Genomic DNA, 27,630 nt, shown 5'->3' with positions numbered 1-27,630 from the left:
TCTCTCCCTCTCCCCCTCCCCCTCTCTCCCCCCTCCCTCTCCCTCTCCCTTTCCCTCCCTCTCCCCTTGTGTGTGTTTCTCTCCCTCTCTATATATAACTCTGCCTTTCAAATAAATAATAAAAATTTTTTGAAAGATACAACACCCCATCGTTAGTCCTGGAGGTGACTAATGGGTGAGCCGAAATCTGCCTCACGACGGCCAACAGGAACACAGCCTGAGTTCTTATGTGTGTGTGGCCTCAGATTTAAGGTGGCATTACAGGCTTCATGTCTATCTTTTGAGTGAATGATTTCTCTGGAATGATTATTAACAAGTAAAAATTAAAGATAATATGTAGCATTTATAATTTAGGGGAAAAGTACCCTCAAACAATTTCAGTTATCAACTTGTGATTTATAAAAATTATTCATTTTCTCTATGCACATTGGATTGCAAGTGACCCTCGTGAGCCACATATTCACCCCTCACAGGCTTCATTACATACACACATGTTCAGAGATAACCAGGATTCTAAGACTCTGGGTTTTAGACTCAGCTTTTTAATGCAGGTGCGACCCGGGAAGAACAGGTCTCCACATGAAAGCTCGTTGTGCGTGGCCAACACAAATCAAAGCTGTGTTTCAAGCGCCGCTTCCTCTGGCTTGTGGAAAGTGACCCACAGCTGACGCCGCAGCCCCGTGTCCCTGAGGTCAGGAAGTTTCTGAGAAAAGCTTCCCATCCCTGGCTGATTTTCCATCTCATTCCACAGGATTCTGGGTGTTTTCACTGCAGTACTACGAGACCTTGGATATCCTCGTTCATTAGTGTTTTAAGCTGAAAATGTTAAGACCTGAAGGCTTATATGACCTATTTAAATAAGTTAAACGATACCTCCTGTTGTTGGAATGATTTTTTAAGGTGTCCTTTTAATATGCTGGACCCCTGTGTGTATGTATAGATTAGCATTCGGAGAAGAGCAATAAGGAAATGTGCAGAAATGAAAATATTTGTGAAGTTGCTGGGATTATGAATGGTGTTTTTTCCAATATTTTATGTAATATTGTCACATCATTTTTACAATAAAATTTTGAATGCTCTTATCATCTAAATGATGCTACTCTGTTATTAGAAAGGTAAACTCTTACAGTGAAGGTCTCAAATGCAATGACAAATAGTTTTCAAACCTTAACCCCAGAAGCAAAGCAAACACTTTAGAATCTTACCCTACAGAAGCACGGATTGAAATGCAGTCTAGGCCGGCGCCGCGGCTCACTAGGCTAATCCTCCGCCTTGCAGCGCTGGCACACCGGGTTCTAGTCCCGGTCGGGGCGCCGGATTCTGTCCCGGTTGCCCCTCTTCCAGGCCAGCTCTCTGTTGTGGCCAGGGAGTGCAGTGGAGGATGGCCCAAGTGCTTGGGCCCTGCACCCCATGGGAGACCAGGAGAAGCACCTGGCTCCTGGCTTTGGATCAGTGCGGTGCGCCAGCCGTAGCGCGCTGGCCGCGGTGGCCATTGGAGGGTGAACCAATGGCAAAGGAAGACCTTTCTCTCTGTCTCTCTCTCTCACTGTCCACTCTGCTTGTCAAAAAAACAAACAAATAAAAACAAAAAAAAAATAAAGAAATGCAGTCTCAAGACCAAAAAGGTTAAGCATCCACCTGCCAAGCCAGCATCCCATATGAGCGCAGTTTGGAGTCCTCACTGCTCCACTTGGGATCCAGCTCCCTGCTAATGGATCTGGGAAAGCAGCAAAAGATAGCTCAACTCCTTGGGCCCCTACTACCCTCGTGGGAAACCTGGATGGAGTTCCAGGCTCCTAGCTTCAGCCTGGCCCAGCCCTAGCGGTTGCAGCCATTTAAGGAGTGAACCAGTGAATGGAAGATCTCGGTCTTGTCTCCCTCTCTCTCTCTGTAACTCTGCACTTCAAATAATAAATAAATAAATCTTAAGGGAAAAAAGACTGAAGAGGAAAGACTCAGCTTAAGAGGACTGACTATGGAATAGGATACATCAAAGGGGGCTGGCAAGGTGGCATAGCAGGTAAAGCCGCCACCTGCAGTGCTGGCATCCCATATGGGTGCTGGTTCAAGTCCTGGTTGCTCCAGCTCTCTGCTATGGCCTGGGAAAGCAGTAGAAGATGGCCCAAGTCCTTGGGTCCCTGCACCCGTGTGGGAGATCCAGAAGAAGCTCCTGGCTCCTGGCTTCGGATTGGCACAGCTCCGGCTGTTGTCATTTGGGGAGTGAACCAGCAGATAGAAGACTACTCTCTCTCTCTCTCTCTGCCTCTGCCACTCTGCCTTTCAAATAAATAAATAAATCTTAGGTTCAGATCAATCTCATGAATGCTCTCCTTCACACCTGATCCCAATTTCCGTATCTTTACAAAAGGAGTAATAATAGGATATGCTTCCTTCTGCAGGCACTGTGCTTTCCCCAATGACTATCCTCCATGCTCCCTCCTGCTTCCCTGGGACTCCTCCAGGGACCGAGCCCAGCTCCAGCACCGATCGCAAACACACAGCTTCTTAGGAAGACAGAAAGGCAGAGGAGAAGACTGGCTCCTCTCAGCTCTCAGCTCCTCTCAGCTCTCCTTCTGTTAGGACACCTTGGGTATAGCCAGGGCTCCTTGCTTCCATCTGTCATTTCTACCTGCACCACCCTCTGCCCCGATCCCACTGCTGTCTCTTCTCAGAGCTTGGCAGCGAGGGGCTGGGCTGGTGCCCGAAATTCACAGTGAGGGATCTTGTGGTGGCTGGAGCTGCTGCCATTCCGACAACAGCTTCCTGCAGCTCCACTTCCCATCAGCTAGTTCCTGGGGGGTCCCAGGGAATGTCCTCTGACACCTGTCTCACTGTTTATATAAAATGTCCTTGTTTTTCTTGTCTTGAAAGTCGTGCCCTAGTTTCTCTAATGCATGGAAACCACTTCTCACCCTCCCAACACTCATCATGTCTTTGCCTTAGAATTAAAAAAAAAAAAAACAACTTCTTAAATTGTTTATTTTACCATTCCCCCGCCCCCAACCGGCTTGCTTGCTTGCTTGCTTTTTTTAAGACAGGTACTTTTAAAACTCTTTATTGTTTTTTTTTCCTTTTGTTTGAAAGACAGAGAGACAGAGATCTTCCATCCACTGATTCACTCCCCAAATGCCTACAACATCCAGGGCTGGACCAGGCAGAGCCAGGAACAGCATCCAGTTCTCCTACGTAGGTGGGTGACAGAGATGCATTAACTTGAGCCATCAACTGCTGCAGGATCCAGGATCAGAAGCAGAGCTGGGTCTCAAACCAGGAGCTCTGCTGTCTTATCCCCGGTGCCAAATGCCCGCCCCACCACTCAGGTAGGCACTGGCCCACCACAGAGAAGCACATTTCATTAAGCTCATGTGTGCTTTGGGCATTAACTCATGTGTCACAACCAACTCTGGTAATAATTCTGGGTTTCCTGCAGGTCCATTTTCAAGTAAGCAAATAAGAGGGTACCCTTCATTGGGATATTGAGCTAATATTTTTCCTGAGCTCAGGGCTCAGTAAAGGTCAGCTACCACTGCTATTATTACTTATGACAATATGTTAAAGTCCTAAAAATTGGATGGTTGAGTGAAAGAACCATTGTACAAGAAAAGATTCAATTTTCCATAAATCTGCTAAAAATCCAATTGAAGGTTAAAGTTTGATATAGTTGGTAAAAATGAGAAAGAATCTACGTGTGTAGGAAAAAACAATTTCTACTCATGAAACAGAACATTTCTGTTACCAGATGTGGAGGGTCTTTTCCCTACATGTCAGCAGACACCAGCTCCAGGAAGACACTGTCAGATCCTACAGATTAGGAGCTCAGTCCCTCAAGACCACCCTCGTCCACCCTACTTCAAATGCCAGTCGGCTGGCGTGACCTGTGCCACCCCAGTTGGTTATAAATTGGAGTTCCCATGATCCTTCCTCCTGGGGCTTATGGAAGTTGTCAGTATCAAAATGGAGTCACTTACATCAAAATGGAGCCAGTGGTGGGATCCATTCAAGAATCCCTCAGGGGCCTGAGGTGTGGTACAGTGGGTTACGCCACGGCCTGCAGCACCACCATCCCATATAGATGCCAGTTCAAATCCCAGCTGCTCCACTTCTGATCCAGCTCCCTGCTAATGCACCTGGAAAAGCAGTGGAATATGGTCCCAAGTGCTTGGGCCCCTGCACTCACATGGGAGACCTGCAAGAAGCTCCTGGCTCCTTGTTTTGTCATGGCCTAGCTTTGATCATTGCACCCATTTGGGGAGTGAATCAGCAGATCTCTCTCTCTCTCTCTCCTTCTCTGTCTATAATTCTGTCTTTCAAATAAATAAATCTTAAAAAAAATTCCTAAAACTGTAATATTCCAGATAAGCCACTTGCACAAGGACACTTACCTAATAATGTTAATTCATGAGTTAATGCCAACTCTTACAACAATCCCCAGTAACCAGGGGTCTTTGTTGCAGGACAGAGTTTCCTCGTTGCCCCAACCCTCTTGTATACACCACCCATGGTCCATCATAGCAGGTGTATCCTGAACTGCAAGCCTGAGTCTCTGTGTCAGCAGTTTCAATAATTTGCTAGAGTGGCTGTCAGAACTCAAGGAAAACCCTTACTTACCTTTGCCAATTCATTTGAGCAGCAGAAGAAGAGATGCATGGGGTAAGAGACAGGACGTATTGAGAGGGGTGCAGAGTCTCCACGCCTGCCCTCCCAGCACCTTCTGGGTGTTCAACAACCCAGAAGCTTGTCAAATCTCTTGTTCAGGAGTTTTCATAGAGCTTAATTTCCAGCTTTCCTGGAGGTGGGTGGGTGGGGCTGAAAGTCCCAACCCTTTAATCTTTCACTTGGTTCTTCAGGTGAGAGAACCCATCCTGAGACCATAGGAGTATCCCCCAAAGCCACTGTATTAGTGTAAACTCTGGTGTTATCAAAGGCACTGATGACCATGAGAGAAGTCACTCTTTGCTGTAGGGGTTAAGACAGTGAGGACTTCCCTTGGGATGCCTACATCTCCTCTCAGTGTCTGGGCTGCAGTATCTGCTCTGCTTCCTACCCCAGCTCCCTGCCAGCGCACCTCTGGGGAGGCAGCAGGTGACAGCTCAAGAAGCTGGGTGCCCGGCATCCACACAGGAGACTCAGACTGAGTTCCCTCACTAGCTTCCTCCTGGCCTGTCATGGCTGCTGTGGGCTTTTGAGGAGTGAATCAATGCATGGGAGATCACCCCTACCCACTCCCCCTCTTTGTATGTGTGTGTCTTTCATACAAATTTAATAAGTAAACAAGTAATTTTTTTTAAAGAAAGGACTCATTATAAATAACAAAAGACACTCTTATCACACAGGAAAGCCCAAGGATTTTAAAAGCTCTATGACAGGAACCAGGAACAAAGACAAACATATTTCATACTATACCACAGTATATGCATCAAGGTCTGAGTTACAAAGGGAAATTCAAGTTGACCTACACATTTTTAAGGTCAAATTTATTGAAGTATAATTTAAATACAGTAAAATTCACTCTTTTTAGCTGTGTAGTTATAAGTTTTAACAAATGTATAAAGGGGCCGGTGCTGTGGCATAGCTGTAAAGCCGCCGCCTGCAGTGCCTGCATCCCATATGGGCACTGGTTCGAGTCCCGGCTGCTCCACTTCCAATCCAGCTCTCTGGTATGGCCTGGTAAAGCAGTAGAAGAGGGCCCAAGCCCTTGGGCCACTGCACCCACTTGGGAGACCCGGAAGACTCTCCTGGCTCCTGGCTTCAGATCAGCACAGCTCCGGCTGTTGCGGGATTGGGGAGTGGACCAGCAGATGGAAGACCTCTCTCTCTCTCTGCCTCTCTGTGTAACTCTTTCAAATAAATAAATAAATCTTAAAAAAAAATGTATACAAGGCCGGTGCCATGGCTCACTAGGCTAATCCTCCGCTTTGCGGCGCCGGCACACTGGGTTCTAGTCCCGGTCGGGGCGCCGGATTCTGTCCCGGTTGCCCCTCTTCCAGGCCAGCTGTGTGCAGTGGAGGATGGCCCAAGTCCTTGGGCCCTGCACCCCAGGGAGACCAGGATAAGTACCTGGCTCCTGCCATCGGATCAGTGCAGTGCACCAGCCGCAGCGCACCAGCCGCGGCGGCCATTGGAGGGTGAACCAACGGCAAAGGAAGACCTTTCTCTCTCTGTCTCTCTCTCTCACTGTCCACTCTGCCTGTCAGAAAAAAAAATGTATACAATAGTCTCCGCTTATCAATGGATACAAGCTTCAAGACCTGTACTCGATGCCTGAAAGTGCTTAACTCTTTATGTACTATATTTTTTCTATACTTACATATCCATGATAAAGTTTGATGTATAAATCAAACAGTAAGAGATTAGCAATTATAAAATAGACCAATTATAATATAGTATAATAAAGTTACGTGAATGTGGCCTGTCTCAAACTATAATACTGTATTCACCCTTCTCTTTGTGACAAGGTGAATGATGTAGGTACTAGGTAGTGTTTACTTGAACAAAAATACTGTAATACTAGGACAGATCATTTGATACCCCGGATGGCTACCAAGCAAATAATGGGCAGGCAGCCTAATGGATGAATCATATCCTGGGCAAGATGGAACATGCTGGCAAGTGATTGCATACTGCTTCTTTAAAAGATGTTCAATTTAAAATTTATTTGAGAGACAGAGAGAGTACCTATTGACAGGCTCACTTTTCAAATGCCTGAGATGGCAGCTCCAAGTCAGGAGCTCAGAACTCAATTCAGATCTCCCATATGGGCACCAGAACTCAATTACTTGAGCCATCCCCACTGCCTCCCAGGGTCTCAGTACTGAGTCCAGACGTTCCAATAAGGAATACAGGTATTTCAATTGGTGTCCTAACAATTCAACTAAATGCTCACCCCTCTAATTGATTTTTTATTTGTGAAGCATAATTTAGATAGCCTCCATTCTATTTTTTAAAAAGATTTATTTTATTTATTTAAAAGACAGAGTTACAGACAGAGGGAGGCCTTCCATCTGCTGGCTCACTCCCCCAAATGACTGCAATGGCTGGAGCTGAGCTGGTCCGAAGCCAGGAGCTTCTTCCCGGTCTCCCACATGGGTGCAGGGACCCAAAGACTTGAATCATCCTCCACTGCTTTCCCAGGCACAGCTGGGACTGGAACCAGCCCCCATATAGGATGCCAGCACTGCAGACGGAGCTTTAACCTGCTGCACCACAGCACCGGGCCCCTACAGCCTCTATTCTACAAGTAGAGAGCTCCTATTGGGAATCACAGAACAGTGGGTTTTGTCAGACAGGAACAAGGAAACAAAGAGAGAAAACTAATTGGTTAACAATAGGTTACTTTTTTGTAAGAGTTAAAAGAACCTCTTTATAACTTTGACTCAGGCAGGTTAGAATCTTCTACTTTCAGGAAAAACTGATGTGTTTGGAGATCTCTCTGCTTCCTTAAATCTTCAGTTTGATTTTGTGTCATTTAGCCCAAGGGACTCCATCTTGGATTGATTTGGTCTGTTGGAGCCTAATGTAGGAACGCAATCCAAAACAATGACCTGCCAAAGTTTTTGTTTCACATAATTCAAATGGCACCTATACATTCTGAGAAAACAAAGCTGGGAGCCTGTATTTGGTCCATTTTCCTTTGTTAAAGTATCTGATGATGGGTACTTTATAACGAGATTTGTTTAGCTCACGGTTTTGGACTCTGAAAGTCCAAGATCAGGTGGCCCCATCAATTTAGCCAAAGGGGCCTCTTTGGCTGCATCACATTGTGGTGGGTTGGCACAACGACAGGAGCTCAGGTGAGAGGGAGAGATCTCCTGGCATGACAGGAAGCCAGAGAGCAGGGAAGGGTCAGGCTTACTCTAAGAATTCACGCTTGGGGAATTAACCCTAACCAGGGCCCCACAAGAACTACTTTAATCTCTTCCAAAGACAGTGCCCCCAGTGACCTAACCAACTCTCACTAGGCCCTACCTCCTAAAAGTAGCGCCCCCTCTGCCTTGACACATTGGGGACCAAGCTTCTGACACATGAAACCTTAGGGGGCACAATCCAACCACATCTAAATCATGGCAGAACCTTTGTAAAAACCTTCTTAAAAGGTTTTTATGGGAAATAATTTTGATGTGGTGATTCCTGGAGTATAGTATGTTACTGGTCACTCACAGGTGAATTTTGTTTAAATTTTTATTCATTTATTTTGTTTATTTTAAGGGGGGAGAGAGAGAGAGAGAGAGAGAGATCTCCCATCTGCTGGTTCACTCCCCAAACACCCACAACAGCCAGGGCTGGGCCAGGCTGAAGTCCAAAACTCAATTAAGGTCTCCCATATGGGTGTCACGGACCCAAATACCTGAGCCATCACCTGCTACCTCCCAGGGTGTGCATTCACAGGACACTAGATTGGAAGCAGAGCTGAGACCTGAACCAGGTACAAGTCTGCAGGCATCCCAAATGGTATCTTTTTTTTTTTTGACAGGCAGAGTGGACAGTGAGAGAGAGAGACAGAGAGAAAGGTCTTCCTTTGCCGTTGGTTCACTCTCCAATGGCCGCCGCGGCTGGCGCGCTGCGGCCGGCGCACCGCGCTGATCCGATGGCAGGAGCCAGGAGCCAGGTGCTTTTCCTGGTCTCCCATGGGGTGCAGGGCCCAAGCACCTGGGCCATCCTCCACTGCACTCCCTGGCCACAGCAGAGAGCTGGCCTGGAAGAGGGGCAACCGGGACAGAATCCGGCGCCCCGACCGGGACTAGAACCCGGTGTGCCGGCGCCGCTAGGCGGAGGATTAGCCTAGTGAGCCGCGGCGCCGGCCCCCCAAATGGTATCTTAACTGCTGTGCCCAACACCTGTCACCCACCCCTCCAGCTGGTTTTTAGAAAGGTTAAGCCAACTCACCTGTGACGGGTGAGTCTCAAAGCTGAAGTCATCACTCCATGGCTGGCTCCGTAGATCATAGTCTCTTTTCTTTCTTTTTTTAACCAAACAACTTAATGAATAACAGAAATGAGTTTGGACATGCTGTACTAGAGATTGAACTAAAACCTGTTTGGAGCTAGGAATACAGCAGTATGACCTTTTTTGTTTGTTTGTTTTTTGGGGTAGGGGTGGAGGGAGCACAGTTTTTTTCCTTTCAGGGTTACACATGTTCTAATCAAGCACATAAGGAGATTTCTTATTATAAAGAGAGCTGGGAAGGACTGAAGAGTGGAAGAGTAAAGAGTTAAGTGTTTGGGTTGTGAAGTGAGCAACTGGAGACCGAGTGGCACATGATAATTGCTAGGATCACAGGGGACAGCCGTGTGTGCTTCTGTCAAGCCGGGGCAGTGGCACTGTGCCAGGCCACTGGAAAAACAGGACAGGGCACTCCGGGAACTCACTGGTAAATCTGGAGCCGCATTTCAAGCCTTGCTGGCTGGGTGACCTTGAGTAAATCATTACGAACTGTCTGTGTACCTCTTGCCCATTCTTCTGCACATAGTTTTTTTCCCTTTTCCACTTTTTCTAACCTCCAATCCTTTGTGATATTATTCCACATAATTTTCCCAGATTACTATTTGTCCTACACTTTGCTAATGATTTTTTTTTTTTGTTTTGACAAATCTATATATATGGGGGGGGGGAGTCAAATTTCCTTTATTGAGTCTTGATTTTGAGTCAAAAGTTACAGAGGAATTTAATTGTTTTCTTCTAATGCTTAGATGGTTTCTTTATTTTCTTTTTTCTTTTTTTAATGCACTGTAGTAGCCAGCCTTCAGCAGGACGACAACCAATGACTCTCATCTCCTGGTGTTTTCTGCCTCTCATGTTTATCTAGCTGAGCAGGAGATGATGGACCATGAGTTGGAGGCCAAGTCACAAAAGGCATCATGGCTTCTTTCTTCCTCTCTCATGGATCACTCTCTCTAGGGAAAGGTAACCACCAAGTGCTAAAGACGTTCAAGTAGCCCTATGGGGAGATCCATGTTGCAAGGAACGGAGCCCTCCTGCCAACAGCCATGTGAGTGAGCCACTGAGCAAATGGATCTGGCAGCCCTAGCCACACTCCAACTGACCTTTTGACCTCACTGGAGGCACTGGGTCAGAACTGAGATGCTATGATTCCTGATCCACAGGAACTGTGCGATGACACCTGTTTGTTGCGTTAAGCCACTGCCTCATTTGGGAGTAATTTGTTAGGAGCAGAAGGTAAGTACTAATGTGTTCTGGAGGCCGGGCATATTAGACTTGAACACGATCGTTGTGCCTTTTTGTTTTTTCATACTCACAGACTGTACTTTGCTTCTGTTCTTGTTCTTGGCTACCATGCAGATAACTGAGGTTATAGGAGGTCATCACTAGATCTGTACAGAAAGGTACACCACATTATCACAGAGCCTCCTGAGTCCTGCAGACATGCAGTGTGCTGGCTTTGGGCACTGTTAAGTGTCGGTTATGATCCAGTTTCTGTCACTTTGGTATATACTTCAGGAATCGGTCATCTCACTCAAGGGTGACCAGCCCCCTGGAAAGTGAGCTAATACAAACATTCACATGGTGCTACTTTACAATGAACAGTGTGTCCTTTGTTAAGATATTTAATCTCTCCATAAGTGGTTAGTTGTCTGTAAAGTAGTGTTAGCTGTTCATTTAACTCAAAGACCCAAGAGGAGCTACTTAGAAGAAAGAGAGTTTACTTTGGATTACAGTTTTGGAGGTTCTCAGTCCAACACTGGGCAGCCCATTAGTCTGGTGTCTGATGAGGATGGTGGGTTGCAGAATGTATACAGAGCATCACATGGTGAGCCAGAAAGCAGGGGGAAGCCAGGCTGAACTTGGCTTAAATAATCGCCTTTCTTGGGGGCCAGCGCTGTGGCGTAGTGGGTTAAAGCTCTGGACTGAAGTGCCAGCATCCCATATGGGCACTGGTTCTAGTCCCAGCTGCTCCTCTTCTGACCCAGCTCTCTGCCATGGTCTGGGAAAGCAGTAGAAAATGGCCCAAGTCCTTGGGTCCCTGCACTCGCATGGGAGACCCGGAAGATGCTCCTGGCTCCCAGCTTCAGTTCAGCACAGTTCCGGCTGTTGCAGCCATCTGGGGAGTGAACCAGCAGATAGAAGACCTCTCTCCCTGTCTCTACCTCTCCCTGTAACTCTGTCTTTCAAATAAATAAAATAAATTTCTCAAAAAAATAAAAATCGCCTTTCTCATGAGACTTAACTTCCGAGGGCACACATCAATGACCTAAACACCTCTTTACCAGCCCAGATTAGATGGTAGAATTCTATCATGTCTCCAAACTTAATCTATTAGCATAATTCTGAATGAATGAAGGATAACATAATTGTAGCACATCTCCACCCTTGATCAGTTAACATAGTCAACATAATTAACATAATAAGCTTTGCATAATAAATCAACTACCACATTGCATCAAGTTGACTTCCAAAACACTCTCTGAATCATCCCTTTCTCCCTACTCCTTACTCCTCTCCACTTTCAGGCCCTCATTGTTCCTTGCTGATCACACTCCATTGTCTTCCCATGCAGGCCCCTACAACTGAGTCATTACATTGATGATCACATCAGCACTGGAATCACCTGCATGGTAGGGGGTCATTGACAATGCAGGCTCCACAGTGCCACCTGGACCCAGCAGATTTGGAAACAACTGTCTCAGAACCACGAGCAACACTTCAGAGAGGTGTCCCCAACTACAGAGTCTGCAAAGACTCAAGGTATGTGGAAGTTGGCGGAGTCTTCAACAGGGCATGGGTCCACTCTTGGCCTCTACATGTGCTTTTCTCAACACCTGGTCCCATATTCTATGTCTGGGGGATGTAATCAATATGCAGGCATTTGCCCCTTTTAGAAAACGAGGGGACTTTAGATACAGGGAGGGGGCTGGCACTGGGCTGCAGCAGGTTAAGCCACTGCTTGGGACATTGGCATCCCACATAGGAATGTACTTCCAGTACCACCTGCACTGCTCCCTACTGCTGAACCTGGGAAAGCAGTAGAAGATGGCCCAAGTGCTTCTCATACACAAAGCTATCCAGAGACTGAGCGGCACCTGACAATAGCTAGGATCACAGGGGATGGCCGTGAGAGCGTTCTGTCAGGCCAGGACTAGCGGCACAGTGCAATGCCACCAGCAGAACAGGGACGGGCACTCTGAGAACTCACTGGTAAAAATCTGGAGCCAGATTTCAACTCTTGCACGTGGAAGACCCAGATAGAGTTCTGGGGTCCTGGCTTTGGCCTGGCCCAGTCCCAGCTGTTGAAGCCATTTGGGGAGTAAACCAGCAGATGGAAGACTTTTCTCCCTCTTTCTCTGTGGCACTCTGCCTTCAACTTATATATATATATATATATATTTTTTTTTTTAAGAAAATGAGACTAGCAAAAAGCAACGCAAATATTGGCAGTGACATTTGTGAGTTCTACCCAAGAAATGGCATATTAAAATGCTCACCTAGGGGTGGACCTTCAGCCTAGCAGTTAAGATTGAGAGACCATGGGGCTGGTGCCGTGGTGCAGTAGGTTAATCCTCCGCCTGCAGCGCCAGCATCCCATATGGGCACCGGTCCTAGTCCCAGCTGCTTCTTTTCCAATCCAGTTCTCTGCTGTGGCCTGGGAAAGCAGTAGAAGATGGCCCAAGTCCTTGGGCCCCTGCACCCGCATGGGAGACCAGGAAGAGGCACCTGGCTCCTGGGGAGTGAACAAATGGACGGAAAACCTTTCTCTCTGTCTCTCCCTCTCACTGTCTGTAATTCTACCTCTCAAATAAATAAATAAAATCTTAAAAAAAAAAGATTGAGAGACCTAGGCCCCACAGAGTTGTACGTGGGTTCAATAGCCAGCTCCTGACTCCACTGTCCTGCTCGTGTACTACCCAGGAGGTAGTGGTGATGGCTCAGGTAATCCGGTTCCCATGACCAATGTGGGTGACCTGCAGATCCCAGCTCCAGGCTTCAGCCATTACAGGCATTTATGGAGTGAAGCTGAGGGTGGGAACACTCTCCTTCTGCCTCTCTAATAAGCCAAATAAAATAATAATAATAATAATAATAATAAAATACAATGGTTTATAAAGGAAACTCAAAGAGTGGTAGTCTAACTCACCCCAAACCATAATGAATGTATGATCACTTATATTAGCAATTGTGGCAGAACTGCTGGTAACTCAGAAGGAGCTGCTAAGAGCTCAAATCTAAGCAGGCTCCTTCCGGAAGACAGGAACACTTGTCTGGGAGGTGGTAGTCCTCTAGCCACTGCAAAGAGGGAGCGGAGACAAATCCTTCTCTCTAGGTCTGGACTAAATATCTCCCATAAAAGTGGAAGCCATCCAATAATGGAAGACAGCTAGGGCGGTTCCAGGATGTCCTGACAATAGAGGGTCTCCAGGAGCCAGGAGACCAATGTGCCCTAGTGGGCACGGGGCCAGGAAGTAGCTTTCACATTCGGGCTGAGCTGAAGCTTACAATCTGGCATCTGGTTCATCCATTCGTTTCACACTGGCAGGGCTAACTCCAGATTGCAAAACTCGGGCATCTGCCCCTTGAACTTGTTTGTCTAAAGGAGAAAGTCCTAGCCCTCGGGTTTGAGCGGGGTAGGCGGCATCGCACCGGGGTTTGCACCTCATTTCGACTCGCCCTTGGGGTCTCCAGCTCTGTGTCCAAGCTTCCAGAACGGGGATCGTGCGGCCCTCCTTTCCAGCAGCGGGGAATGACAATCGCCGGCTGGTAGCGGCGACAGCCCCTTGTCCCGCGAGAGTGACCAGGCTGGGCCCGATGACAGTCGAGGAGGCCTCGCCCCTCCCACAGGCCGGCGCCGAAGGCGACCCAGCCCAGGTCTCCTCAGCGCCTTGCACTCAAGTCCAAGAAGAGCACCGGGTGGCGCTGAGGTGGGTGCGGAGCCCAGCAACCGGCCTGGGCGCTCTCGCCGCGCCAGATCCCGAACCCGGAAGCCGCACGCCGCAGCCGCCAAAGCCCGCCATGAGCGGCCCTCTACGGCCCGGCCCAAGCAGCTGGCGGCGGGCGGCCTCCCTGATACTGGCGGCCGGAGGGACGCGCCCGGGCGCCGCCGCCTCGTCGCTGCCGCTGCCGCCGCCGCCGCCCGCCGAGGGCTTCCGGCTGCTGCTGCTGCAGCGCTCCGCCAAGCAAGGCTTCATGCCCAACGCGCACGTCTTCCCGGGCGGCGCGCTGGACGCGGCCGACCGCTCGGCCGACTGGCTGCGCCTCTTCGCGCCGTACCAAGGGCCGCCGCGCTTCGGCCTGGGCCCGGAGCCGCCCCGGTGCGGCACTCCCTCTCCGGTGCCGCCCGACGGCGACGCCGGGGCGCTGCCGGATGACGTGGCCTTGCGCATCTGCGCCATCCGCGAGACCTTCGAGGAAGCGGGGGTGCTGCTGCTGAGGCCCCGGGGCCCCCGGCCGGCCGGCGTCCCCGGGGAGCCGGCTCCGGAGCCGGGCCGCGCCCTCGAGCCGCCGCCGGGCCTGGCCGATTGGCGCGCCAGCGTCCGCCGCGACGCGCGCGACTTCCTGCGCCTGTGCGCGCACCTGGACTGCACGCCCGACATCTGGGCGCTGCACGACTGGAGCGTGTGGCTCACGCCGTTCTTCAGCCACGGCCACGGCTACAACCGCGGCCGCCGCTTTGACACCGCCTTTTACCTGTGCTGCCTGCGGGAGCCGCCGCTCGTCTGCCCCGACTCGGCGGAGGTGGTGGGATCCCAGGTACGGCTTCCTCGGTGCGGGCAGTGGGCAGCCACCAGGACTTGGGAACCGGAGAGAGTGGAGAGCTGGATCAGAGGAAGAGCAGCCAGGACTCGATCCCGCGTCTGTATGGGGTGCTGGCGCTGCGGGCGGAGGCTTAGCCTTCTACGCCACAGCACTAGCCCCTGTTCTTTTTCTAGAGGATTTATTTATTTATTTGAAAATCAGGGGGCCAGCACTGTGGCATAGCGGGTAAAGCCTTTGCCTGCAGTGTCAGCATCCCATATTTGGTGCTGGTTCGAGTTCCGGCTGCTCCACTTCCGATCCAGCTCTCTGCTATGGCCTGGGAAAGCAGTAGAAGATGGCCCAAGTGCTTGGGCCCCTAGGGCAGTGCGTGAAAGACCTGGAAGAAGCTCCTGGCTCCTGGATTCAGATCAGCACAGCTCTGGCTGTTGCGGCCATTTGGGGAATGAATGAGCAGAATGAAAGATCTCTCTCTCTCTCTCTCTCTCTCTCTCTCTCTGCCCCTCCTTCTCTCTCTGTGAAACTCTTTCAAAATGAATAAATAAATCTTTTTTAAAAATCAGAGCTACAGAGAGAGAATCTTCTATCCGCTGGTTCACTCCCCAGACAGCTGCGCCGAGCCAGGTGGAGGCCAGGAGTCAGGAGCTTCTTCTGCCTCCTCCATCTGTGCCAGGGGCCCAAGTAGTTGGGCCATCGTCCACTGCTTTCCCAGGCCACCAGCAAGGAGCCAGATCAGAAGTGAAGCAGGCCCGTGCCGCGGCTCACTAGGCTAATCCTCCGCCTTGCAGCGCCGGCACACCGGGTTCTAGTCCCGGTCGGGGCGCCGGATTCTGACCCGGTTGCCCCTCTTCCAGGCCAGCTCTCTGCTGTGGCCAGGGAGTGCAGTGGAGGATGGCCCAGGTGCTTGGGCCCTGCACCCCATGGGAGACCAGGAGAAGTACCTGGCTCCTGTCATTGGATCAGCACGGTGCGCTGGCCGCGGCGGCCATTGGAGGGTGAACCAACAGCAAAAAGGAAGACCTTTCTCTCTGTCTCTCTCTCTCTCTCACTGTCCACTCTGCCTGTCAAAAAAAAAAAAAGATTTATAAAAAAAGAGAAGTGAAGCAGCTGGAGCCCCAGCATGGTGCCTACATGGAATGCCAGCATTACGGGCAGTGACTTTCACGGCTGTGGCACACTGGTCCCGCCTTTGTTGTTGTTGGTTTTGTTTTTAAAGATTTATTTATTTATTTGAAAGGCAGAGTTACAGAGAGACAGAGGCAGAGAGAGTAGTCTTCCATCCACTGGTTCACTCCCCAATTGGCCGCAACGGCCAGAGCTGGGCTGATCTGAAGCCAGGAGCCAGGAGCTTCTTCTGGGTCTCCCACGCAGGTGCCAGGGCCCAAGGACTTGGTTCATCCTCTGCTGCTTTCCCAGGCACATTAGCAGGGAGCTGGATCGGAAGTAGAGCAGCTGGGACTCAACTGGGACGCCAGCACAGCTAGTGGTGGCTTTACCAGCTAAGCCACAGCGCCACCCCTCCCCTTGTTTTTGAAAAATAATTTGGTTGGGTATGGAATTAGAAGTTAATTGATTATTTTCTTTTGAGAGAGAAAGATCTTCCAGCTGGTGGTTCATTGCCCCAGACACCTGGGGCGGCCAGGACTAGGCCAGGCTGAAGCCAGGAGCCTGGAGCTCCAGCTGGATATTCCCATGGGTCGCAGGCCTGAAGTGCTTGAGTCATCTGCTTCCTCCCAGGATGCGCACTATCAGGAACCTGGACTGGAAGCAGAGTAGCCAGGATGTGAACCAGACACTCTTAATATGGCCTGCTGTCAGCCCAAGTAACAGCTTAATCCGCTGGGCCACAGCAGCCCTCCCCCTCCCCTTTTGCTAATGAAATGTTGAATGAGAAATCTGCTATCAATTCTATCTTTTCTTCTGTGTACTTAATATATGTGCATTTTTTTGGTGTACATGACTTTTTAATACTTTCTCTTAATGATTGTGTTTAGCAACTTGATTATGGTGTACACTGATTTGCTCGTTTTATTATTTCCTTAACTATTTCATCTCTTTCCCTATCCCTATTGTGTGGGATTCCAGTCACACGTGTGTTAGACTACTTCATAATGTCTTACAGTACATTGATGCCTGATTCAGTTTTTCTCGATCTTTTTCTTTTCCTCTGTTTTACTTTGTTCTATTTGCTGTTTTCAAGTTAGCGCTCTGCTTATAAAGCACCTAACCTGCTGTAAATGGCAGCCAGAGTGTTTTTCACTTCAGTTATTTTTCCTCTCTGGAAGGAAAAATAAAAAAAAAAGAAAACAAAATTTATTCTATGTATTTGAAAGGCAGAGTTACAGAGAGAGAAAAGGAAAGTTAGAGAGGTCTTCCATCCGCTGGTTCATTCCCCAGATAGCTCCAATGGCCGGAGCTGGGCCAGGCCAAAGCCAGGAGCCACAGGCTTCATCTGGGTCTCCTGTGCAGTTGCAGGGGCGAAGCACTTGGGCCATCCTCTACTGCCTTCCCAGGCACATAAACAGGGAGCTGGATCGGAAGTGGAGCAGCCAAGGCTAGAACCAGCACCGATATGGGATGCTGGCATTGGAAGTGGTGACTGAATTCATTATATCACAACGCTTTCCCCTGGAAGTTCCTTTTAATTCATAAATACTCTGTTTTCTCTCATCATGATGATACTTGCCTTTACATCTCTGAACTAATGGCACAACCTTATTTTTATTTAGTTTAACCCTTTATTTGTTTAAAGATTTATTTGAAAAGCAGAGTGATAAAGAGAAGGGGAGAGATGATCTCTTTGATGGTTCACTCCCCAAATGGCTGCAATGGCCAAGACTGGGCCAGGCCAAACCCAGGAGCCTGTAACTCTGCCTGGTCTCCCATGTGAGTGGTAGGGGCCCGAGTCATTTGTGCCATCTTCCGCTGCTTTCCCAGGCACATTATTGGAGAGCTAGATCAGAAATGGGGAACTGGCACTCTGATATGCAGTGTTGGCAGCAGCTTAACCTGCTGTGCTACAATGCTGGCCCCTAATCATTTAAAAAATGTATATAAATAAATATATATTAGGGGCCGGCGCCACGGCTCACTAGGCTAATCCTCTGCCTGCGGCGCTGGCACCCCAGGTTCTAGTCCTGGTTGGGGCGCCAGATTCTGTCCCAGTTGCTCTTCTTCCAGTCCAGCTCTCTGCTGTGGCCTGGGAGTGCAGTGGAGGATGGCCCAGGTCCTCGGGCCCTGTGCCCTGGCTCCTGGCTTTGGATCGGCACAGCGCGCCAGCCGCGCAGCCACCTGGGGGGGGCGTGAACCAAAGGAAAAAGGAAGACCTTTCTCTCTGTCTCTCTCTCTCTCTCTCACTGTCTAACTCTGCCTATGAAAAAATAAAACAAAATAAGTAAATAAAAATAATAAGGGCCATCACTGTGGCATAGTGGGTAAAGCCACTGCCTGCAGTGCTGGCATCCCATGTGGGCGCTGCTTCAAGACCCGGGTGCTCCACTTCCGATGCAGCTCTGTGCTATGGCCTGGGAAAGCAGTGGAAGATGGCCGAAGTCCTTGGGCCCCTGGACCCGTGTGGGAGATCCAGAAGAAGCTCCTGGCTCCTGGCTTCGGATCAGCACAGCGCGACCATTTAGGGAATGAACCAGCAGATGGAAGACCTCTCTCTCTCTCTCTCTCTCTCTCTCTCTCTGCCTCTCTGTAACTCCACATTTCAAATACATAAATAAATCTTTAAGAATAAAATAAATAAATGTATAATTCATTTAACCTTAAAGTTGTGAAATGCACAACATATCATAAAAGAAAAAGAAAAGTGAACTTCCTACAGATGCTAATACATGAGATCTGTGCAGCACAGCAATTAACCTTCACATCCTGGAGTCTTGTTCAAAGACCCCCGGAAACTCGGATTACTGAAAATCACAAATATCACCCATGAAGGGACTGTTGGTTAGGTTCAAGAGACTTCTCAAAGGGCTGCCTTCTTTGAAGGAATTGCGGAATGTTGCTAGCATAGATTGGCTGTGCTAAATGTCATTGATGGATGGCCCCCTGAGAGAATGAGAATGCCCCGGTCAGCCCTGTTTTCAAGGTGTGTTGGGTGGCTGCCACTTAGCACAGTCCTTACGTCTCTTCTTGGGATGCCTACACACCATTTTGAAGTGCCTAGGTTCAAGTCCCAGCTCTGCTTCCCCTCCCAGCTTTTTGCCAATCTGCATTCTGGGAGGCAGCGGGTGACAGCTCAAATACCTGGGCCCATGCCATCCATGGGGGAGTTGTAGGTTGAGTTCCAAGCTCATGGCTCTGACCTGCCCCAACCCTGGCTAATGCAAGTGTCTGGGGAGTGGACCAGCAGGTGGAAAATCTGTCTGCCTATCTCTGTCTGTCTGTCTGTCTGTCTCTCTGCCTTTCAATTGAATAAAAATACATAACTAAGAAAAGTCTTTTTAATGATCTGGGAGGGAAATTAAAAACAAAACAATCTGCTCTTCTCTAACTTACATAGCTTAGCACACAAAGAAAACCTCTGTCCCCAAAAGATAGGATTAAGCTTCCTACATAGGATTACGCTTCGTTAAACCAGGGATAGCCTTTCATTTTCACGGTATGTGTTTTCTTGCACGGTCCTTAGAGGCAACAGTTCCACTTGGATCCTAATACACCTCCCGATGAGCTCAGCTTCCTGGAAACACACACCTGCTGGGTTCTGGGTTCTCCCTCTCCAGTGACTTATTCGCTGCCTCACAGCTGCCAGCATTGCACATCCACCACTAACGTGATGAAACAGACAGCTAACTGCTGCTGCAAATTGGCATTAGTGAAGCCCATGGTGGAGTGCTGTCATCCTGGCGGTGTTTCCTGGACAGACTGGACAGACTGTTAGTATGGAAGCCCCATGCTGAGAGTGTGCGTCCCCAAGGAAACTTCCGTATTGGCCGCAGTGATGCATTTGCTGGAGCCCGGGTTCCTCTGAGCGTGGCTGTACATGCAGACCTTCTTGATTTTCTTAACGCAAGTTTCAGATTCAATATAGGAGCAAGGTCTAGACAGAGTGGGCACCTTCTTCCTGTGCAAAGTGGCTTAGCTCACCTCTGGTGCCGTTGTGGGTCCTGCCCATACTGTCTGTCCTGCTGGAACGAGGCAGCCAGTGGAGCCCATCCGCCCTTTGGGCAGCCAGTGTAAGCAATACCGTCTTCACAGGCTGCAGGAACCCAGCACTGCCCAGAGGGCTGTAGCTGGAGTCCTGGCTTGCTCCAGTGTTACAATGCTACACCTCTGCTCCTACCTTGATGCTTTTGATGTGCGAGTGTAGCTGGCTTAGGGAGGGTGTACAGTAGCCTTTATTCTAGTGCTGATGTGGCTGCACTTCTCACTGTGACCTTTGTGGTGTCTGCTAGAATACTCCTTATATTCTACAGGGCCCCTACACGGTAGGTAGAGGGTAACTGTTATTTTCTCGGGAATCGTCTTCCTGGCTCGTGTGGTTTCGTGTTATGCATCTACAGATAAGTGCCCAGCAAAGATTCTAGGACCCAAATCTGAGTTCTATCAGCCGTGGGTCCCTCCTCGCAGGGCCTCCCCAGCTGCACATTCTGCCCCCTGGGGTCAGTGAGAGTCCTAGATTCTGACCAGACTCTGCCTCCTTGTGGTGCAGCCCTGGAATGACTTCAGGCGAAACCACAGGCAATGTTAGGGCTCGCCTTGTTTGTCCTTTCTCAGAGATCACAGCTCTGCAGTGCTCAGTGTCTGGAAATGGCTGTTTCAGAGCTTTTATCCAGTTCTCTGTTTCTTACATTGCAGCGGGGAGGGGAGGGAGTGGGCATTCTCTCCCGACTGGGAGAGGAGGTTCCAGTGAGCAGTTCTTCACCCGGTTTAGACCAGTGGTTCTCCGCAGGAGGCCCACCCGGTCCCCAGGTACATTTGGCAACGTCTGGAGATGGTTTTGGTTGTCACTGCTGGGGAATTGCTATTGGCATCTGGTGGGTAGAGCCAAGGAATGCTTCTCAACACCCCTGTTTCGGTGCATAATACAACAAGGAATTATGCGGCTAGAATCCTTAGTGCTGAGGTTCAAAAGCTTAGCGGAAAGAGTAGAATTTGGGGGGCTGGTATTGTGGGTAAGCCCCTGCCTCCCGTATGAGCACAGTTCAATTCCTGGCTACTACTCCACTTCCAATCTGGCTCCCTGCTGATGCACCTGGGAAAGCAGCAGGAGATGGCCAAAGGACTAGAGCCCCTGTCACCCATGTGGGAGACCTGGATGGAGCTTCAGGACCAGCGAGTGGAAAGTCTCTTTCTCTCTCTCTCTCTCTCTCTCTCTCTCTAACTCTGCATTTCAAATAAATAAATACTTAAAAAAAAAAAGTAGACTTTGGAGCCAGGCACCTCCAGAGTTTTATGCCGAGACTCTAGTCAGAGGAGCTGCCTGAATTTCCCTGTCTATAAAATGAGAATATGCAGCATGACCCTGAGAAGTGGAAACATCTGACGTGAAACATTTTAGGTTTGGTGCAGCAGTTAAACCACCACATGGGATGTCCGCATCTCAGAGTGCCAGGGTTCACATCCCAGCTCCACTCCTATTCCAGCTTCTTGCTGGTGTGCACCCTGGCAGTGGGGATGATGGCTTGAGTACTTGGATCCCTGCCACCCACATGGGAGACCTGGGTGGGTTACTAGGTCCCAGCTTTGGCCTGCTCCAGCCCTGGCCATTGTAGACATCCAGAAAGTAAATCAGTGGAGAGCTCCGTGTGTGTGTGTGCGTGTGTGTGCACACGCGTGTGTGCGTGCCTGCCTCTCTACTTCTCAAAAACGTTTTTAAAAATTTAAAAAGCAGGGGCCAGCACTGTGGTATAGTGGGTGAAGCTGCCGCCTGTGGTGCTGGCATCTCACATGGGTGCTGGTTCGAGTCCCAGCTGCTCCACTTCTGATCCAGCTCTCTGCTATGGCCTGGGAAATCAATAGAGGATGGTCCAGGTCGTTGGGCCCCTGCACCCACATGGGAGACCTGGAAGAAGCTCCTGGCTCCTGGCTTCGGATCTGTTCAGCTCCGGCCATTGTGGTCATTTGGGGAGTGAACCAGCAGGTGGAAGGCCTCTCTCTGCTTCTGCCTCTGCCTCTCTGTAACTCTGCCTTTCAAATAAATAAATAAATCTAAAAGCAAAGAAACAAGTATCTAATAACTGATAACTTATTGAGACCTGTGGGTTGGACTTGGTGGTTCGATGCCTGTCATTTGCCATTCGTCTTGATTATCACTGAACTCAAACAAAACCGTAAAAACAGACTGACTTGGAAACAAGTTAGAGAGGTGGGGGCAGTCCTTTGAAACCCAGAGCTTTGTTTCTCAAGATGTAGTCTTGGCCAACTTAAGAGTGATCTAGGGTGCTTGTTAAACTTGTAGTTTGCTGGGCCCTCTGCCAGGGCCCTGCGTGTGTAAAGGTGTAACAGGTTTCCCATGTTGAAGTTGGCAAACCTTTGACCCATCTTGTGCAAGGTCCAAAACATTTTCAACTGCAGGGGCTTAGGCGTGAGAATCGGTTTGCCCGGGTGTAAGGGAAGATTCAGTAAGCTGATTAAAGAATTCTGTGCTCATTGAAATAGCTCTTTTTCATCATGTCTGTGTCCCTCTCCCCACCCCACAATTCTTGGGAAGGAGGGCAGGTTGCAGCAGTGAGGCCGCTTAATGTTAATGGGCTGACAGGGGCTGGTTGACACCCTATAGGGTTACTGCCCAGCGCCTCTTGACCTCGCTGGAAGTAACTGTTGCTCCCGATTCCTCACCTTCATGGTAACGTGTGGCCCGCATCATGCCACATTTCTGTGCCTGAAGGCACCATACGGCTCAAGAAAGCTTTGTGTTGTCCATCGTGACATCCTCAGGGACGCACAGGCACTGCCTTGTCAGTCTAATCTTCCTGTCCTCGTCCGGACCAGAAGGCTCGCTCTCTCAGCATCTCCTGCTCTCAGGCTGAACAGCTCTCCCAGGTCAGCTTTGATCCTCTCTCCTGGCTTATGAGGATATTTCAGAAAGTTCACAGAAAATGGAATTAAAAGATCAGTTTCTTTTGATGAAAAAAATAGCTGAATCCATGTGTAGTTCTTTGTCATACGTAATTTTTGTGAACTTTTCCAAAGACCTTTCATATGCATCGATTGAAACATTTAAAAAATCTTTTAATTCCATTTTCTTTTTTTTTTTAAGTTTTGTTTTATCGGGGCTGGCGCTGTGGTATAGTAGGCTAAGTCTCTGCCTGTGGCACCGGCATTCCTATGGATGCTGCTTCTCTTCCGATCCAGCTCTCTGCTGTGGCCTGGGAAAGTGGTGGAAGATGGCCCAGGTGCTTGGGCCCCTGCACCTGCGTGGGAGACCCGGAGGAAGCTCCTGGCTTCTGGCTTCAGATCAGCTCAGCTCCAGCCGTTGTGGCCATTTGGGAAGTGAACCAGCACATGGAAGACCTCTCTGTGTCTCTCCCTCTCTCTCTGTAACTCTGCCTCTCAAATAAATAAATAAATAAATTAAATCTTTAAAAAAAACTCTTATTTATTTGAAAGGCAGACTGACAGAAAGAGGGAAATACAGAGAGATTTTCCCATATGCTGGTTTACTCCCAAGTAACAAGGACTGGGGCTGCGCCAGGCGTAAGCCAGGATCCTGGAACCCCATCATAGGTGGCAAAGACCTGAGTACCTGGGCCATCATCTGCTGCCTTCCCCGGGCCCATTAGCAAGGAACTGAATCGGAAGCAGAGCAGCTGGGACTCCAGCTGTTGCCCCAGTATGGGAAGCTGGCATCACAGGCAGTGGCTCCACCTGCTGTGCAACCACGCTGGCCTCTTCCTTCCGTCTCCCATGGCCCTTGTGGAACACCCTCATAGTTGCGAGCTCTCAGGGTCAGTGGCCCAGCAAGCAGCCTCTGAAGAGGACCAAGTCAGCTCTCTTCACAGATCTCGTGTAGTCTCAGAGGGATCTGGAAGAACGCATGCGGCATCAAGTTTAAATCTCAATGAGATCTTGGGCACTGACCCAACAACCTCAGATCTCGCAGTATATATGGAATGAACCTTAGGAAACCCTCCCTTTGTCTTCCACAGTGGTCCTCTCCTTCAGAGGCAACCAGAAGTTTAATCTCGAAGGAGATTTGGCTGCCCCCACCACAGTTCTACGAAATCAGAAGACTTGAGAACTTTGCCTCCCTGTCTGACCTGCACATCTTTTGTTTGGATCGTGCGTCGGAAGGAGTGGAAAGATGGCTGCCCATCACCTTGTTAACCGCTGATGGGGTGGTCCAGCTTTTACCTGGTAAGTCGTGATGCCCCGGTGCTTTTGTTAGGACTCACGTTCGGTACGCTGGGCTGTGCAGCACAGGAATGCCAACACAGAGACATGAATTTCAGTCTGGGTTTTAGAGGCTACAAGGTATGTATCCAATAAGGTCAATGCCTATAAGATAGCCCTAGTACTTGTTATAATGAGAATTCTGGATAATATGTTATACACATATATTGTGCTCATTTGCTTTTTCTTTTCTTTTTTTAAAGGATTTATTTCATTTATTTGAGAGAGAGAGAGAGAGAGAGAGAGAGAGATCTTCCATCTGTTGGTTCACTCCCTAGATGGCTACAATGGCTGGGGCTGGGCCAGACCAAAACCAGGAGCCAGGAGCTTCTTCCAGGTCTCCTGTGTGGGTGCAGTGGCCCAAGTGCTTAGACCATCCTCTGCTGCTTTCCCGGGCTCATTAGCAGGAAGCTGGATCAGAAGCAAAGCAGCCAGGACTCAAACCCCCACTCTGATATGGGATGCCACTGTTGCAGGCAGCAGCTTAACCCACTGAGCCACAACTACATACATAGCCCCATACACATTTACTTTTACATAAAAACATTCCCTAGACATTGAAAAAGTTCTTTTTCATCTGTATCACTTTAATTCTGAATTGTGAGCACTGGGAAGCTGGCAGCGTGTTTGAGCTGGTGCAGTTGTTAGTGGCTGGTTGCTGCTGGCCTGGTGCACGTCAGGAGAGCTGCTGGTGCTCCACACTGGGGCCTTGTGGCCTGTCTCCCTTCATGGCGGCCGGCTCGATTCCTGAGAATAGTGGTAACGTTTGTATTGCAACCTGCAGGGCCACGATTCAGCAACCTTTCTATCAGTGGTAGTTTTTGTCTTTTTCGAAGGTTTATTTATTTTTTTGTAAGGCAGAGTTACCTCTCAGAGAGGCACAGGCAGAGAGAGAGAGGTCTTCCATCTGCTGGTTCACTCCCCAAATGGCCACAACGGCTGGAGCTGAGCCAATCCGAAGCCAGGAGCCAGGAGCTTCTTCTGAGTCTCCCACACAGGTACAGGGGCCCAAGGATTTGGGCCATCTTCCACTCCTTTCCCAGGCCATAGCAGAGAGCTAGATTGGAAGCGAAGCAGCCGGGACCCAAACCAGTGCCCATATGGGATGCCGGCACTGCAAGTGGTGGCTTTACCCACTAAGCCACAGCACCGGTTCCAATGGTAATTCCTTTAGTTTATCAGAATACAATGAAATAGCAAAATATACAAAGAGTCATGAACTAATATACAAGTTAGATGCACGAACAGTGTACCAGTCATAAATGCTTATGCATGCAGAGAAAATCTTCGCTGGGGGATGAAGGTGGTGAGGTATTCAAAATTAAGAAGGGAGGCAGGCTTTGGAGATAGTGGTTAAAGCGTTCATGTCCCATATCAGAGTGCTCTGGCTCTTGATTCCAGCTTCCCACTGGGGGTCCGGGGGCCCATGGTGCAGGCTCCAATGATTAGGTTCCTGCCACACTGGGACAGAGTTCCTGGCTCACAGCTTTGCCCCGTGAGTGAGACCATTGCAGGCATCTGGGGAATGAGCCAGCCGCTGGGAGAGCCGGATGTGCACCTCCTCTTTCTCTTTCTGCCTTCTGCCTCTCAAACTGACAAAGGAAAATACAAGAAAGAAATTGAGAGAAGCTCATACGGTTAGGACCATTTAGTAACTATCTTAGTCCCAAACAAACAATGATTTATGTGCGAGCAACGTATTGGAATTACTTGTAAAATAATACTCAATGGAATGAAAATTTTATTGTTTTTCAGGGGATGAGCTATACTTGAAAGATTCAGACTTTTTAGAAAAAGTTTTGTCTACTGAAAAAAGTATAGAAGAAGTCATGAGGGAAGGCAAGAAGTTTCACCGAATAGTGATCCACAGCCGCCATCACTGTAGCCTTCATGTGACCGTTCAGCCGCAGTACAAGCACATTTATCCCAAGACCTATGTGGCGAGTAAGAGCCACTTGTAGGGCGCCGCTCGATGGCACGCTGGCCTGCTCGAGGTGGTGCTCATAACAGTGAGAGTTGATTAAACTTACTTGAAATGTAAGAAACCTGTAAAAGTTCTGATGCAGTGATTCTTAGCTCTCTTGCTTATTTTTTTTTCTGTAAACTTTACAGTATGCCACCACAAGTATAAAGTTTATAAAGTATTAATGATCTTGCTACCAAGAATTCCATGGGCGATTTCTCATCTCAGAAGTTTAAATAAGATGTTCGACTGCTGTTGTTCTGCTGGTCCACTATATTTGCACTTTCTTTCCCAAGGTGCTGTACAGAGTAACCCGTGGGTTTCTCACACTTGCTGCTAGAAATTAACTAAAAGGATGTGTGATTGGACGGTGAGCAGTTGACTGCGACAACCTCCAAATGGCGACGTCACTGTTTTCTCCCTGCATTTTATCTTGTCGATTAACATGCAATAATACAGTTGTACAAGGAAATCTATTGTAGTTAGTATTTTAAAGAAATATGAAGCCATAACAAAAGCCATCACTGTTTTTACTCTAGAGTGGTAGTTAATGAATGCAAAGAAGTTAGAGAGATGTGGTATTTAATGCGTTTTATTTTTGGTACATTTAATATAAGTATTTTTTCACCTCCTTTGGAGAGGAATGTTTACTGATTAAAAGTGAGAAATGATCATTCTTTTTCAAGATCTTGACTGTATCATACAATTGATTTCATTTTTCATGAAATGTCTCCATTCCCTACCAGTAAAATAAAAACAATGATAAATACAAATGAAGTGTGTGTTATTTAATCCTGATTATAGGAAGTGGTTTTCAACCCCAGGCATTTCACTCTCAGAGGACATTTGCTGATGACCGGAAGCCGTTTTGGTGGTCACCACTCCAGGGGACAGGGGTCTGCTGCTGCTGTCTAGTTGGGAGAGATGCCCAACACAGATAGCGTTACCTGGCCAGGAGTGAGTGCTCCGAGCTGAAGTCCATCAGCGTACACTGTGGCTTTGCCAGTGAGGACACCGGGAAACAGACCCACGCCACTCGTCAGCGCCACAGCCAAGAGCAGAACCTGCCTCCCGGCCCTGCCCCCTCTGCTCTCATACGCACCCCTCTGCGTCTGTCCTCCCACCAGCAATGTCTTCTCTTCCTTCTCTTCTCAAAGCTCCTTCCCGCTTCAGAACCCTTTACACTGACTGCTGCCTGGAGACAAAACTCGACCTCGGAATAACTTTAGTTCCTGGTTCTCTGTCACTGCAGCCTGAGAAAAACAGGTGAAAGATTGAGGATGCCACCTAATATGTGGATTAGTGGCATAACTGAAAGAAAAGTTCAGGACAAATGGAAGAGACACATTATTCAAAGAGAGTTTTCCTTTTTTTTTTTTTTTTTTTTTTTTGACAGGCAGAGTGGACAGTGAGAGAGAGAGACAGAGAGAAAGGTCTTCCTTTGCCGTTGGTTCACCCTCCAATGGCCGCCGTGGTACTCTGCTTCCAATCCAGCTGCCTGCTAATGTGATCCTGGGATGCAGTAGGTTATGGCTCAAGTAGTTAAGTGCCTGGGGCTGGCACCGTGGCTCACTTGGTTAATCCTCCGCCTGCAGTGCTGGCATCCCATATGGCTGCCGGGTTCTAGT

At 48.9% G+C, this 27,630-nt stretch overlaps 1 protein-coding gene across 2 annotated transcripts; it reads left to right on the top strand.

The window, feature by feature from the left end:
* Nucleotides 1–13,578: 13,578 nt before the first annotated feature.
* On the top strand, nt 13,579–26,775 carry NUDT19 (nudix hydrolase 19). Of its 2 annotated transcripts, XM_008274598.5 has the most exons (3): nt 13,579–14,697; nt 23,796–24,003; nt 25,795–26,775. In XM_008274598.5, the coding sequence occupies exons 1-3, from the start codon at nt 13,756–13,758 to the stop codon at nt 25,998–26,000; spliced, it is 1,356 nt and encodes a 451-aa protein (XP_008272820.5). In that variant the 5' UTR covers nt 13,579–13,755; the 3' UTR covers nt 26,001–26,775. The 2 variants fall into 2 exon arrangements, with proteins under 2 accessions (XP_008272820.5, XP_089174850.1); XM_089318724.1 differs by lacking the exons at nt 23,796–24,003; nt 25,795–26,775 and adding an exon at nt 18,211–18,452 and having other exon boundaries at nt 13,605–14,697.
* The last annotated feature ends 855 nt before the right edge of the window (nt 26,776–27,630 follow it).

The sequence above is a fragment of the Oryctolagus cuniculus genome, chromosome 18 (genome assembly GCF_051225735.1).
Source record: "Oryctolagus cuniculus isolate XC-2025 breed Fujian yellow rabbit chromosome 18, ASM5122573v1, whole genome shotgun sequence".
In the NCBI taxonomy this organism is placed as follows: Eukaryota; Metazoa; Chordata; class Mammalia; order Lagomorpha; family Leporidae; genus Oryctolagus; species Oryctolagus cuniculus.
Note: the sequence above shows the minus strand (reverse complement) of the source record. Positions and strands in the feature narration are given on the sequence as shown.

What these genes read in the sequence shown, in the direction of transcription:
- NUDT19 (XM_008274598.5), top strand. Translation starts at nt 13,756, where the DNA reads ATGACAGTCGAGGAGGCCTCGCCCCTCCCACAGGCCGGCGCCGAAGGC. An exon ending in CGGAGGTGGTGGGATCCCAG is followed by an intron (nt 14,698 to 23,795) that starts GTACGGCTTCCT and finishes TGTCTTCCACAG; the next exon opens with TGGTCCTCTCCTTCAGAGGC. An exon ending in GGTGGTCCAGCTTTTACCTG is followed by an intron (nt 24,004 to 25,794) that starts GTAAGTCGTGAT and finishes ATTGTTTTTCAG; the next exon opens with GGGATGAGCTATACTTGAAA.